We start from the raw sequence: 15,503 nt of genomic DNA, 5'->3' as shown, positions 1-15,503 counted from the left end.
CTATCCTTTACGTTTAAAATTCTGTAAAAAACAGTCAGATTTAGTCAGCCACGATCCTGTACGTTATAATGGTATTCATGGCCCTCCCTTCCTCCCTCTAATTCATGTAGCAAGTCAGGCACCTGTGTATATATGTACATATCCCTAATTTATAGAATCTTTTGCACAGGTTCACTACCCATTCCTCTTTGTGTGAATTTGTCACGCAAGAGGAAGATAATCACGATCTATACTATTATTACAAAATTTATCCTGATCATGTTTTAGTTTTATATTTATATCTTGTTCCACAACATTTTATTTATTTGTATTTTTATTTTTATTTGTATTTCTATTGATGTACATATAACTCTTTCATGAAGCATCCAACGTGTTGTAATAGAACCACAAATGTATCCAATTCGTTACATTCACCACTGGTGGCCGATGGAGAGTTCCTCCACCACTACCAACTGGTTCCCCGATAGGGCATTCTAAATTTAATAATCGATATGAAATCTTCTTTTCTTCATTAAGGGCATTTTATCGTCAAAACTTGACACATGCCCACTAAAGACTAATTAGTTTAGGTTACATTTCTTCTGTGAATATATTATTCGTTCATTTTCATTTTTTATTTTTATTTTAATCTTATTCTTTGGTACCAAACGAATTTTATCCCTTTACAATTCATTCATTCATTCATGTGCATGCATGTATTGGCACATAGCGCTACCACGGTTTGTGCTATAATATGCATGCAGATGCACGGCTACAGCCCTCTATGTGCCAATACATGCATGCACATGAATGAATGAATGAATTGTAAAGGGATAAAATTCGTTTGGTACCAAAGAATAAGATTAAAATAAAAATAAAAAATGAAAATGAACGAATAATATATTCACAGAAGAAATGTAACCTAAACTAATTAGTCTTTAGTGGGCATGTGTCAAGTTTTGACGATAAAATGCCCTTAATGAAGAAAAGAAGATTTCATATCGATTATTAAATTTAGAATGCCCTATCGGGGAACCAGTTGGTAGTGGTGGAGGAACTCTCCATCGGCCACCAGTGGTGAATGTAACGAATTGGATACATTTGTGGTTCTATTACAACACGTTGGATGCTTCATGAAAGAGTTACAGTGGAGGAAATAATTATTTGACCCCTCACTGATTTTGTAAGTTTGTCCAATGACAAAGAAATGAAAAGTCTCAGAACAGTATCATTTCAATGGTAGGTTTATTTTAACAGTGGCAGATAGCACATCAAAAGGAAAATCGAAAAAATAACCTTAAATAAAAGATAGCAACTGATTTGCATTTCATTGAGTGAAAAAAGTTTTTGAACCCTCTAACAATAAAAGACTTAATACTTAGTGGAAAAACCCTTGTTTGCAAGCACAGAGGTCAAACGTTTCTTGTAATTGATGACCAAGTTTGCACACATTTTAGGAGGAATGTTGGTCCACTCCTCTTTGCAGATCATCTCTAAATCCCTAATGTTTCGAGGCTGTCTGTGTGCACCTCTGAGCTTGAGCTCCCTCCATAGGTTTTCTATTGGATTAAGGTCCGGAGACTGACTAGGCCACTCCATGACCTTAATGTGCTTCTTCTTGAGCCACTCCTTTGTTGCCTTTGCTGTATGTTTTGGGTGATTGTCGTGCTAGAACACCCATCCACGATCCATTTTCAGTTTCCTGGCAGAGGGAAGGAGGTTGTCGTTCAGGATTTCACAATACATGGCTCCGTCCATTTTCCCGTTAATGCGATTAAGTTGTCCTATGCCCTTAGCAGAAAAACACCCCCAAAGCAAAATGTTTCCACCCCCATGCTTGACGGTGGGGACGGTGTTTTGGGGGTCATAGGCAGCATTTTTCTTCCTCCAAACACAGCGAGTTGAGTTAATGCCAAAGAGCTCTATTTTGGTCTCATCAGACCACAGCACCTTCTCCCACTCACTCACAGAATCATTCAGGTGTTCATTGGCAAACTTCAGATGGGCCTGCACATGTGCCTTCTTGAGCAGGGGGACCTTGCGAGCCCTGCAGGATTTTAATCCATTACGGTGTAATGTGTTTCCAATGGTTTTCTTGGTGACTGTGGTCCCTGCTAATTTGAGGTCATTCACTAACTCCTCTGGTGTAGTTCTAGGATGCTTTTTCACCTTTCTCAGAACCATTGACACCCCACGAGGTGAGATCTTGCGTGGAGCCCCAGAGCGAGGTCGATTGATGGTCATTTTGTGCTCCTTCCATTTTCGAACAATCGCACCAACAGTTGTCACCTTCTCTCCCAGCTTCTTGCTAATGGTTTTGTAGCCCATTCCAGCCTTGTGCAGGTCTACAATTTTGTCTCTGACATCCTTGAACAGCTCTTTGGTCTTTCCCATGTTGGAGAGTTTGGAGTCTGCTTGATTGATTGATTCTGTGGACAGGTGTCTTTTATACAGGTGACTAGTTAAGACAGGTGTCCTTAATGAGGGTGACTAATTGAGTAGAAGTGTCTAACCACTCTGTGGGAGCCAGAACTCTTAATGGTTGGTAGGGGTTCAAAAACTTATTTCACTCAATGAAATGCAAATCAGTTGCTATCTTTTATTTAAGGTTATTTTTTCGATTTTCCTTTTGATGTGCTATCTGCCACTGTTAAAATAAACCTACCATTGAAATGATACTGTTCTGAGACTTTTCATTTCTTTGTCATTGGACAAACTTACAAAATCAGTGAGGGGTCAAATAATTATTTCCTCCACTGTATATGTACATCAATAGAAATACAAATAAAAATAAAAATACAAATAAATAAAATGTTGTGGAACAAGATATAAATATAAAACTAAAACATGATCAGGATAAATTTTGTAATAATAGTATAGATCGTGATTATCTTCCTCTTGCGTGACAAATTCACACAAAGAGGAATGGGTAGTGGACCTGTGCAGAGGATTCTATAAATTAGGGATATGTACATATATACACAGGTGCCTGACTTGCTACATGAATTAGAGGGAGGAAGGGAGGGCCATGAATACCATTATAACGTACAGGATCGTGGCTGACTAAATCTGACTGTTTTTTACAGAATTTTAAACGTAAAGGATAGTTTGAAAAAGCCATGTATGTTATGGAGGCAAGTGTGCAAGATGCTGGGAGTACATATATATATTTTATCACACATATGCAGACTGAAATAAATACATGGGTGTATACCCATGTGATGAGAAGTTTTCCTAAGGACATCCACCGCTCATAGGGGGTCACAGATTCACTGTCTATGTTACTATACCTAATGGTCATAGATAGGTTAAATATAGGTTGCTACTTCTAGGCCCTCATTAAGTCCTGCAGGAGTCAATGAATTCAACCTGAAGATCCAGTATGACTCTCTTTCACATAATCTTCTGTAACGTAGACCTTTATTGGTGTCTTTTTTAATGATTTCAATTCCCATGATCTTCAGGCTGTCAGGCCGTCCTTCATGAGTTTCTGTAAAGTGCCTTGGGACAGAGTGTTTTGTACTCCCGCCTTGTATATTTCTTTTATGTTCCCCTAACCGTTGCCGTAGGGGTCTGGTTGTCCTTCCAACGTAATATTTGAAGGGGCACCCACACGTTAAAACGTACACTACAAAGGAAGACTCACAATTAATGAAATCCTTTACTTGGATGATTTTACCCTCGCTGTCTATAATCTGGGAGGTGCGGTGCTGCATATATAAACAGCATCCGCAACGCTTCTTGCTGCATTTAAAATTGCCTATAAGTTGTGGGAATAGGGTTAGTGATGCACAGTTGTTGACTTGGGCCCAAACTAACAGTTTTAGAGGCCCTGTTTTTGTCACCAATTACAATAAAAGTGCGAGAACGATTAAGGACATTGTAAAAAAGAACTGGCATATAATATTACAAGATCCATGGTTGAAGAAAGAATTACCGGAAAAACCAGAAGTAATATTTAAAAAAGCAAGGTCCATCAAAAACAGACTGGCTCCAAGTAATATAAAGAATCGCAACCAAGTCAACAACTGTGCATCACTAACCCTATTCCCACAACTTATAGGCAATTTTAAATGCAGCAAGAAGCGTTGCGGATGCTGTTTATATATGCAGCACCGCACCTCCCAGATTATAGACAGCGAGGGTAAAATCATCCAAGTAAAGGAATTCATTAATTGTGAGTCTTCCTTTGTAGTGTACGTTTTAACGTGTGGGTGCCCCTTCAAATATTACGTTGGAAGGACAACCAGACCCCTACGGCAACGGTTAGGGGAACATAAAAGAAATATACAAGGCGGGAGTACAAAACACTCTGTCCCAAGGCACTTTACAGAAACTCATGAAGGACGGCCTGACAGCCTGAAGATCATGGGAATTGAAATCATTAAAAAAGACACCAATAAAGGTCTACGTTACAGAAGATTATGTGAAAGAGAGTCATACTGGATCTTCAGGTTGAATTCATTGACTCCTGCAGGACTTAATGAGGGCCTAGAAGTAGCAACCTATATTTAACCTATCTATGACCATTAGGTATAGTAACATAGACAGTGAATCTGTGACCCCCTATGAGCGGTGGATGTCCTTAGGAAAACTTTTTATCACATGGGTATACACCCATGTATTTATTTCAGTCTGCATATGTGTGATAAAATATATATATGTACTCCCAGCATCTTGCACACTTGCCTCCATAACATACATGGCTTTTTCAAACTATCCTTTACGTTTAAAATTCTGTAAAAAACAGTCAGATTTAGTCAGCCACGATCCTGTACGTTATAATGGTATTCATGGCCCTCCCTTCCTCCCTCTAATTCATGTAGCAAGTCAGGCACCTGTGTATATATGTACATATCCCTAATTTATAGAATCCTCTGCACAGGTTCACTACCCATTCCTCTTTGTGTGAATTTGTCACGCAAGAGGAAGATAATCACGATCTATACTATTATTACAAAATTTATCCTGATCATGTTTTAGTTTTATATTTATATCTTGTTCCACAACATTTTATTTATTTGTATTTTTATTTTTATTTGTATTTCTATTGATGTACATATAACTCTTTCATGAAGCATCCAACGTGTTGTAATAGAACCACAAATGTATCCAATTCGTTACATTCACCACTGGTGGCCGATGGAGAGTTCCTCCACCACTACCAACTGGTTCCCCGATAGGGCATTCTAAATTTAATAATCGATATGAAATCTTCTTTTCTTCATTAAGGGCATTTTATCGTCAAAACTTGACACATGCCCACTAAAGACTAATTAGTTTAGGTTACATTTCTTCTGTGAATATATTATTCGTTCATTTTCATTTTTTATTTTTATTTTAATCTTATTCTTTGGTACCAAACGAATTTTATCCCTTTACAATTCATTCATTCATTCATGTGCATGCATGTATTGGCACATAGCGCTACCACGGTTTGTGCTATAATATGCATGCAGATGCACGGCTACAGCCCTCTATCTTTGCGGACCAACGTTCAGCTTTTAATGGTGATATGTAAACGAAATCATTTATATGAGTTCCCTTATCGCCATATTACAGGTCCAATGCACGTTTGCCCAATCTTAATGTTATTTTTTTCTAAAGTGTAAGTGTCTATTGTTTTTAATAATAAAAGGCAAAAAATTTCTACCACTACTCTTTAGTTTTAATCTTTGACAAATCCTTTGTTGTTTTTTTTAACTAATAAGTCAAACCATAGGAGCGCACCACTTTAGCCTGCTCACGGGTGTTGCTAGGCAACTCCATGCGCCTCATGCGTCCTATTACATGCCTGACACACATATAGCTATTTTGATCCGACGCGGCCGCCATACGCGCGCCCCTTTGGTTGCCATGCAACAATAAGTCCTTTTAATCCATCCCCCTGCGCCTTGACGTCATCTGACGAAGGCGTGGAACGCCAAAACGCGTCATGACGTCTTAGGCGCAGGGCAACTACCGCAGAATCCTGTGTTCCAAATCCCGCTGGCGTGTCCGGATTCCGTAGATCACCCACAACTACTGGCCATAGTGTGGAGGCAACCAGATCGGTGATGTAACAACTTGGACACGGTGATACAACATAATTGTGATGAGCTTTTATTCAAACTGAACATTGTACGTGTTTTATATTGCATCCTTGTGCAGGAAGTATTATTAAAAAGTTAATGCACCAGAGAGCGCTCCTCTCCTTTTTTCTTTTACGTATGTTACAGCTGGTGTGGTTGCAGTCAGTTTAACCACTTAAGGACCCCCAGTGACCAGGCCATATTTTATTAATTAGGCCACTGCAGCTTTAAGGCCTAATTAATATAACGGTGATTGGCTGGCGGGGGGAGGGAGGGCTGTGGAGAGAAAAAAATAGCTATATTTATTAAAATAACAAAAACAATTAAATATTTATTAAAAAAAACAAAAACATTCCAGGAGCATCAGAGCCAACAGCAAGGTTTGTTGGTGGGCAGAAAAGAGGGGGGGAGGAATCACTTGTATGCCACACAACTCGGCATACAAGTGATTCCTCCCCCCCTCTTTTCTGCCCACCAACAAACCTTGCTGTTGGCTCTGATGCTCCTGGAATGTTTTTTTTTTTTTTTAAATAAATATTTAATTGTTTTTGTTATTTTAATAAATATAGCTATTTTTTCCTCTCCCCAGCCCTCCCTCCCCCCGCCAGCCAATCACCGTAATCGGCTGTCATAGGCTTCAGCCTATCACAGCCGATCACTCCTGTGCCGCCCGAGGGGAAGCCGAGTGACGCGGCTGTCCCCAGTACAGCACTGCCGTAGATTGCAGCGCTGTACACAGTAAATAGATGGCGGTTTCCCCGTCTAACAGTCTCCTAGTGTGATTGGCGCAGAGCTCCGTCATCCAAGCGTAGATACGTGCACATCGACACGTGCTCTCCTGCAAAACTCCGCCCCAGGACTTGATGCCATGTGGCGTTAGGCGGTCCTGGGGCTGCCACCGTGATCACGCCCATCGCGTGATGCGGTTGTAGAAAGGTTAATGTCTAAGTATAAGTTTCAATTGTGAGTCACCAAAACACAGAAGATACCCACTCAGATATTAATGAACACAAAACAACCAAGCTGACAGCCCTTTTGGCATGGTAGAAAGCTTTCTCTCCTAGGCTTTAGACATTGCCATTGATGGAAGACTTCCTAACTTATTCAAAATGTGCTTGTCTTCCTGATTCCAACAATGACCTTTAAAGACCTGAGTATTAGCTGACCTGCCAATGAGGATGTTAGCTAATTAACAGTGTTGTTTGAATTCAGGACAACCACATACAACACCATTTCAGCTCCAAAAAGCTGGACAGGGCGTGTTTCATTTAGCACCGATGCTACTTCTTCCAGCTAGGAAGGAGGTAGTATCGGGGTTAAATGAAATGCACCCCGTCCTGCTGTTTAATGCTGAAATGGTGCTGAATGCAGGTGGTCGGGTTCCAAACCATGATGTCCCGAATTTGAACAACAACACTACTAATTAAGGTGTCAGTCATAACATTAAACATTAACTAAGCCTAAAAGAAAGCTAATTACTGGTATTATATCGGGTTCATTTTTCTGCCATGTAAATGTGATGACCTATTTCACATGATTTTACATAGAGTATGAACATTTCACAACATTCCTTGCCGCAGAGCACCTGACAGACTGCACACTCTTGGTCAGTATGTGTTTTGATTGCAAGAGGAACCGCGAGCATTAAAGAGGATCAATTTAATCTACATAAACTCCCCTTGAGGAGAATTTAAGGAGAAGCAACATGAACAACAACACTTGTAAATCATTCTCCTCTTATATGGCTTAAAGTGCATAGTTCAGTGATGGCTGGCAGGATGATTTTGTTACAGCGGAAAAAGCTCCATGCCTGTACAATCTAGTCTGCACAGGTGGGTTTTCAGTCTGCAGTTAAAAACCTCTGGGGATGGGACTCTCCATATTGATTAGGGAAGGAGTCCCATGGGGCAGAAGATCCATGACAGAAGGATCTGCAGGATCTAAAGGTTTCAGGTGGACTCTAGGTATGACGAGAACATTAGTTGCTGCTGATATGAAGTTGCAGCAATCAAGCTGATCATTTGGCTGATTAGAATTCTCTGAGAACTATTAGAGTAGAATGAGGGTCCTTTTATACAATATCAGTTATAACTGAAAGGACAACTGATTTTCAAGGTAATGTCTATGTTATTCTATGGCTCCGCTCCCACTATATGCGTTTTAACTGAAAGCTTTTCACAATGCACTATTATGGAAAGTAAAAACACATCAGTTTTTCAGCGTATAGTGTAAAAGAGGATTTAGAGATGGTCAATGAGAGGCAAATAATTCTGGCTTGCATGCAGATCACATGCTAACAGTAGGCAGCTTGGAATGGAGCCCAACAACTGAAGTTTCTGTCAATTTTAATCAGCCCAATTTCAAGCTGCATATAATTTGAATGACATTTGTATGTAGGTTAGAATTAATTGCATTGCATTGATCATGTGATCATGTCTCACTTCTGCTTCCTGTCTAGACAAACATACAACAGTCCATGTAGAGCAGGGGTCTCAAACTCGCGGCCCGCGGGCCATTTGCGGCCCTCGATACAATATCTTGTGGCCCTCGCCGGCAAAAGCTTCCTTATAGTTCGCTTCAGTGCTCCCAAGTAATCCGCCACATCCTTGCCGCTAAACGAGGGCTGCGGAGCCCCCAAATCGCCCGGGGGGCAATCCGCCGGCATTTCCTGGAAGGGGCAGAGCTTTCAGCTTCAGCTCTGCCCCTCCTGACATCAATCGCCGCACGGATCGCCGCCTCTCCCCGCCCCTCTCTGTGAAGGAAGAGTGAGAGGGGCGGGCAGAGGCGGCGATGCGCCGCGATTGTGAAATTCCTTATGCGGCCCAGCCTCATCCTGACTTTGCCTCCTGCGGCCCCCAGGTAAATTGAGTTTGAGACCCCTGATGTAGAGGCTTACAGATCAGTCTACTCATCCTAGCCATTACATACTTCTGTAAGAATGCTCCCTGAGAGTAATTTTACATAAAAATACATTGATCTTCTTTATTAACACCTGGAAGAATTCCCTGCAAATACAGAGGAATAAACAACCTTGACACAGATGGTGCTGCTTATGACAAATGAACTCAAGAAGACCCCAACAATAGGGCCAATCACTAAGCTTCTGACCTGGCATGCCAAAAGCATTGTGTTGTTGTTGGCACTCTGTACATGTGCCACAAACTATGACAAAAAATATCACAGCTTCTATCCTAAGAGACTCTTTGGACTAATTTATCTTCATGACATTCAAGATGAATTACTCTGCGCATTTCATTCATAAAGCTTTTCAAACAGCAGTAAAATAGTAATTATAATTAACATAGTTGCTAGTATTGCTGCCAAGTAGAGCTGGGGCCTTGGGTTTCTATGTGACTCATAGTGCTATGCGTGTGTGTGTAATTCACATGTTCCCTGGTAATTGTTGTTTACTTTATTGCAGCAGTCAGGGTTACTTTACATCAAAATAATAGTGCTTTGATTAAATGGCACCAAATCCAGGGTGGGGAGATCAAGATGTATTTTTATACATATGATACTGGAAAGCGAACTGGATAAACGGATCTTAAAATTGAGCTCTGTCACAGAAAAGGCTTGCTCAACTTATTGACCATGTACTGGCTTCTAGTGTGGCTGAGAAGGGTTATTTAATTAAAGGGAACCTGAAGCAAAAGGGATATGGAGGCTGCCATATTTATTTCCTTTTATACAATACCAGTTGCCTGGCACTCCTGCTGCTCTCTTTGGCTGCAGTAGTGTCTGAATCACACACCTGAAGCCAGCATGCAGCTAAACTTGTCAGATTTTTGCCTGATCTGCATGCTGTTCAGGGGTCTATGGCTAAAAGTATAATGCCTTATACACACAATAAGATTTTATGGCAGATTTACTGCCAGATAGACTATTTCCAGCATTTCCGAACTGATTTCTGATCGATTTTCTGTTCGATTTTCCATAGAAGTGAACAGAAAATCGATCGGAAATCAGATTGGCCATGCTGGAAATAGTCGATCTGGCAGTAAATCTGCCAGAAAATTTCATTGTGTGTATTAGGCATAAGAAACACCTGGCATTGTCTAAAATTAAATAAAAATGCCAGCCCCCATATCCCACTCACTTCAGGTTCCCTTTAAAGATAATCTGTACTCTAATATTCTTACAATAAAAAGCATACCATTCTATTCATTATTTTCTCCTGTGCCCCTCTGTGCTGTTTCTGCCACTCTCTGCTGCAATCCTGGCTTGTAATTAACAGTTTTAGGCAGTGTTTACAAACAAACTAACCAGCTTCTAATAGGCTCAGCTAAGCATAGTGTGTGAGTCATTCAGAGTGTGCAGGGGGCCTGCAGAGGGTGTGTATCGCTTCTACCAATCACAAGCAGCCCTGCACATTCCACACAATCAAGCTTTAGCCCGACAAACAGGACAGAGGAAAGATACATTGATTTATTACAGAGACAGTGCAGTTAGGAAAGACTGCAGTAAGCCAGAGCAGATTAGAACAGGCATAGGAACTTATAGGATAGAAGAACTAAGGCTGAAAAATTTGTTACAGAGTCTTTTTAAAGCAAACAAGAAGGGGAAATAAACTAATGAAAAAATTAATTGTATGTGTAGTAACATACAGTAAGTAACATAGAACAGAGTCTCATATTTTTATTTTCAGTTTAAGCATGGTATTTCCAAAACTACATCCATGACATTACAGTGTGAAATATGCTTTATTCAGCTGGAAAATGAAATAATTAGCAGGTGTTTGAACTTTTCAGACCTGTCTAGTTATCAGCAGTATTTCCTCAGCCAAATAGAAATGTTTTGGCTGCTGTTTACTTTTAGGGGAGAACCTGGTTGCATTCAATTACTTTATTTGAATAGATGACAATCTTGGTTTTCTTCACCCTTACATGCTTAAAACTAACCTCACACAAGTAATTGGTAGAACTAGTACACTCTCTACCCATGTTTATATCATTATGGGTATAAACACTAAACTACTTTAAAATTCGTGTGTGCAGACAGTGCATGTACATTTTTACAGACTTTACATGCATTCTATAACATGTTAGACAATTTATTCAAAGCATGCATTGCTTTTTTGAGTAATAGTATGCCTTACACAAGCAACGGACATGTTTGTATAATGCGAGTTACGCAAACTGCATAACCTGCACTATGTAATTTGAGTAATGTCAGTTAAAATTCACATACTCTGTCTGCACACATACATTTTTATGTATTTTACTGAATATTTTACAGAGATTTGCAGTCACAGTCAATGATGCCAAGGTGTAGTTTTTTGTGAAAGGAGAAGTTCCTGTTATCTTTAAAAAAACAACAACAACAAAAAACACGTAACTGATTATTCATTTATAAGTTATTAAGTCAATGTTTGCCCATTGTAAAATATTACCTCACCCTGGTTAACATTTATAAATGTGTCAGTGGTGCCTGCATGTTTACTGCTGGCAATGGTAAATGTGATCACTCTTCTACTTCAACAATGCAATGGTGGTGGGCTTCACATGGACTGCCCACTTCATATCCTTCCAAAATATTTCTATTGGTTTTACCAAAATAGTATTTCTTCTACTTTAACAATGCTTTGGTAGGTGGTCTTGTGTGTTTAGGGCCCTTGTCTTGCAGCAAAACAGGACCAAGCCTTGATACATCCATCACTGTTTCACAGATGGGATACATTTCTTATGTTGCAATCCTATATTTGTCTGTAGCTAAACAAAATCATTTTCATTCAAGTAAAAAAAAAAAATAGATTTTTGGCTCATCCTTCCTTTAAGCATGTGCTCCCTCCTTCCCAGCACACCCCCTCCCACAGCACCCACATTTATGTGCACACTTCTTCCCAGCACTCATAATCATGCGCACACTCCCTCTCAGCACACTGTCTCTCCCAGCACTGACAATCATGAGCACAGTGCACACTCCCTCCTAGTACACCCTCTCCTTCCAGCACCCACAATTATATGTTCACTCCCTTCCAGCACCCCCATTCTACCAGCACCCACAATCATGTGCTCACTCCCAACACACTGCCTCCCCCAGTGCCCACCGTCATGTCTACACTTCCTCCCAGCACACCACTTCCTCCTCAGTGCCCACAATCATGTGCACACTGCCTCCCAGCACACCCCTTTCCGCCAGCACCCACAATTATATACTCACTCCCTTCCAGCACCCCCTTTTACCAGCACCCACAATCATGTGCTCTCTCCCTCCAAACACACTGCCTCTCACCGTGCTCACTGTCATGTCTAAACTCCCTCCCAGCACACCTCCTCCCGTCAGCACCCACAATAATGTGCACACTGCCTCCCAGCACACCCCTCCCGCCAGCACCCACAATAATGTGCATACTGGGGGGTCATATTTGGCTACCTAATACTGCGTGCCTCTCAGACTACCAATTATGGGGGAAGGGAGTCTACCTGATACTGGTGGGCACATCTGGCTGGGGGGGGGGGGGGGGCTCTTTACAAACTTGCGCTGAGAGCTATTTTTCCCAGAAACTGCCCTGCACTTGAGATACAATTAAATTATATTTGCACACAATATACAGTAAAAGTTGACAATGAATATTTCAAAGAGATACGTTCTACACTGCAAAATAAGTTCAAACATTTTTAAATTTTACCTTACTTAGCTCCAAGATTTTTTTGGTTTCACCATTGGATGAGGACAGCGTTTTTTTAAAGAGTAAGGCTGCTTTGGGTCCTCTGAGCTTCAAGGGAGGATACGGGGTTATAAGAGATCCTGTCTGCGTCAGTTTGGATTGAAACATCTGGTTGATTACTACATTTTCGCTGGCTATTTGAAAAGATCAATGGTTAATAATATAAACTGGCACATATATGAACATATGCAACATAGCTAATATCAAAATTAAAAAAAAAGAAAACACTGCATGTCTGTAAAGGAAGCATATAACTGGATAAATCTGAAGTCTGAAGGTTGCCATTGCTGCTCCCTTTACAGAGATCTTTTTATGAACTGTACAGTATGGAAAACAGGCAAGAGCGTGTAATTCTATTTGTGATCTTCAATCATCCTATTAAATCTGTATCCACAGCACACTCATAGCTTTTGTACAATATGAACTATATCACCATGACTCTGCTCTGCAATCTTAAACCAATCAATAAAAAACATGACTCAGCTATTAAACATATTCACAAAATAAACACTGCATACTCCTTATGTGTACACTGCTGATCTCAGGCATGGAAACTGGTAATGCAGCTCCAATTACTGAATGTTATATAAGATGAAATCCGTTGATTGAGTCACCATGTGAGTAATGAAAGTGAACCAATTAAGCTGCAAATGCAAAATGCATATTCAATTGATAGGTAAAGTTCCGTATTAACAGTATGTTACAATGATTATTTTAATAAATGACTACTACTATGCATGGGAAGTTTCTAATTCAATAAATATGCCAATATATAAGAATTATTTTCCAATTCTTTTTGATTTTAGAAATAAATATTGGCTCCAATTGTATTCACTCCTGCAGCTGGTGCTGGAAAAGAAATGCATATTGTACAGCAAACAGTGAATACCTTTTGAAGTATCCATAAATAAAATTGGTTTTCATATACAATAAATGCAAAGGCTAACCGTAGTCATTTCATCAGTATGTGCAGATGTTTAACAAACCTTGCTTCTCTATTTAGTCTGCCATTACATGTGTGCATTGTTCTAAGAGGTTTTGAATCCAGATGATTTCATCTATTTGCTAACTTCAAAGAAAAAGAGTAACCTTCCTGGCTAATAAGCCTCCTTCTTTAAGAAGATTACTACAAGTTTTACACAGCTACTATATACGCAGCTATTGAGCTACATATGAGACTACTTTTGATCTTATTCTACATAACACAACTGTTATATTCTTTTTTTAATGTACTTAGAAGATTGATGATCGCTTTGCTCTAAAGCCTTGATGAGATGGAATAATGTTAGAAGGAAACACTACTTGGAACTGTTCATATTTTGTATATATGCTGTATGATAAGCAAATACAATTGTTTATATAAAATCATATACTGAGTGCTCTGATTCATTATAAGGTATACCGTCAATCTATAATTACTGTTATAGAGGGTTCAGACCCCGCTATGCCGGATTTATATGATAGCAACGCTTTAGAGGCTGGTCCTTTACTGAGTTAGCAATCAGGAAAAAGGCAAAAACCGCTCAGGTTTTTGACACTCTGTATAAATTTTTTCTCTCTTAGTAGTCTTTCTTTATTTGACTTGAAGCCACTCATTAATACAGTAATGAGAAGATCATCCTAATTAAAAATTAGAGATGGCCCAAACGGTTCACCAGTGAATGGTTCCCAGTGAGCTTCCGTGGTTTGCGATCGCGGAGAACCGCAAACTTTTCCGGAAGTTCGGTTCGCCCCCATAGTGCATCATAAGGGTCAACATTGACCCTCTACATCACAGTCAGCAGGCACACTGTAGCCAATTAAGCTACAATCCCTCCTGGAGCCCCACCCCCTTTATAAAAGGCAGGCAGCGTCAGGCATTGGACTCACTCGTGTGCCTGCATTAATTAGAGAAGGGAAAGCTGCTGCAGACTCTCATAGGTAAAGCTTAGTTTGGCTCTTGTAGGCTTCTTAGCTTGCTCCTTGCTGATTCTTATTGCTAAAAAAGCACCTTTCAACAGCTCTATTGAGAGCTAATCTTGTTCTTGTGATCTATTTTTTTTGTGTGTGTCCCACTGACACTTGTGTTGCATAGACAGCCTTGGTAATTCTTACTGTGTGTGCCACTGCCAGGCCCAGCACATTCAGTGACTACCTGTGTGTGTGACAGGTGCACATTTTAATACCCATCACTGCATATACCTACTACCTGTTGTTCACTGTGCCCCAGTTTTCTGGTGCGTGTACATGCCTGCCCAATTTTTGTGGCTGCACTGCAGCTGCAACAACAAAACAAAAGGCATTTACATGTGCCAATTCCCCTTCGTGATCATTACCTTGCCGCGGTGAAGGGGCTTGCGTATCACAATGAAGCAATGACCGCCGGCTATATGAGTGTCTCGGGGGGGGGGGGGGGCGCACACTCAAGATAATAAGGTTGTTGCTTCATTGTGGACAGGCCAAATTTGATCAGCTGGACAGTCACTGTTCTATCAATGAGCTACCACAGCCCGGGAACCATATGGGCTTGAAAACCGCTACGGCCTGCACTCTGACCATGGTGCTCACCTATCCAGCACGGCCGTCACTACACAAACAGCTGTTTACGGTGCATTACACAGTGAGTTTGGTGTGTCAGTGTGAAGCAGTACTCTAATTACACTCCCTGATTGATGTATACACATGCAAGATGTTTTAAAGCACTTTAGGCCTGCATTAATTGTGATTTCTGCCCTTAAAACGCTGCTTTGGGTCAATTCCAAATTTTTCCCCGGGACTTTTGGCATCTATCCCACTCCGCCATGCCC

At 40.5% G+C, this 15,503-nt stretch overlaps 1 protein-coding gene across 4 annotated transcripts in view; it reads right to left on the bottom strand.

Moving 5' to 3' along the window:
• Positions 1-15,503, bottom strand: part of MYO16 (myosin XVI) — a 490,337-nt gene that overhangs the window by 103,528 nt on the left and 371,306 nt on the right. For all 4 annotated transcript variants that reach the window (XM_068268029.1, XM_068268033.1, XM_068268031.1 and 1 more), the window contains exon 25: positions 12,679-12,851. In XM_068268029.1, the coding sequence (XP_068124130.1) occupies positions 12,679-12,851 (173 nt within the window). The remainder of the gene's footprint in view (positions 1-12,678; positions 12,852-15,503) is intronic.

This window comes from Hyperolius riggenbachi, chromosome 2 (genome assembly GCF_040937935.1).
Source record: "Hyperolius riggenbachi isolate aHypRig1 chromosome 2, aHypRig1.pri, whole genome shotgun sequence".
NCBI classification, from domain to species: Eukaryota; Metazoa; Chordata; class Amphibia; order Anura; family Hyperoliidae; genus Hyperolius; species Hyperolius riggenbachi.
This window is presented reverse-complemented; position numbering and strand designations above follow the sequence as displayed.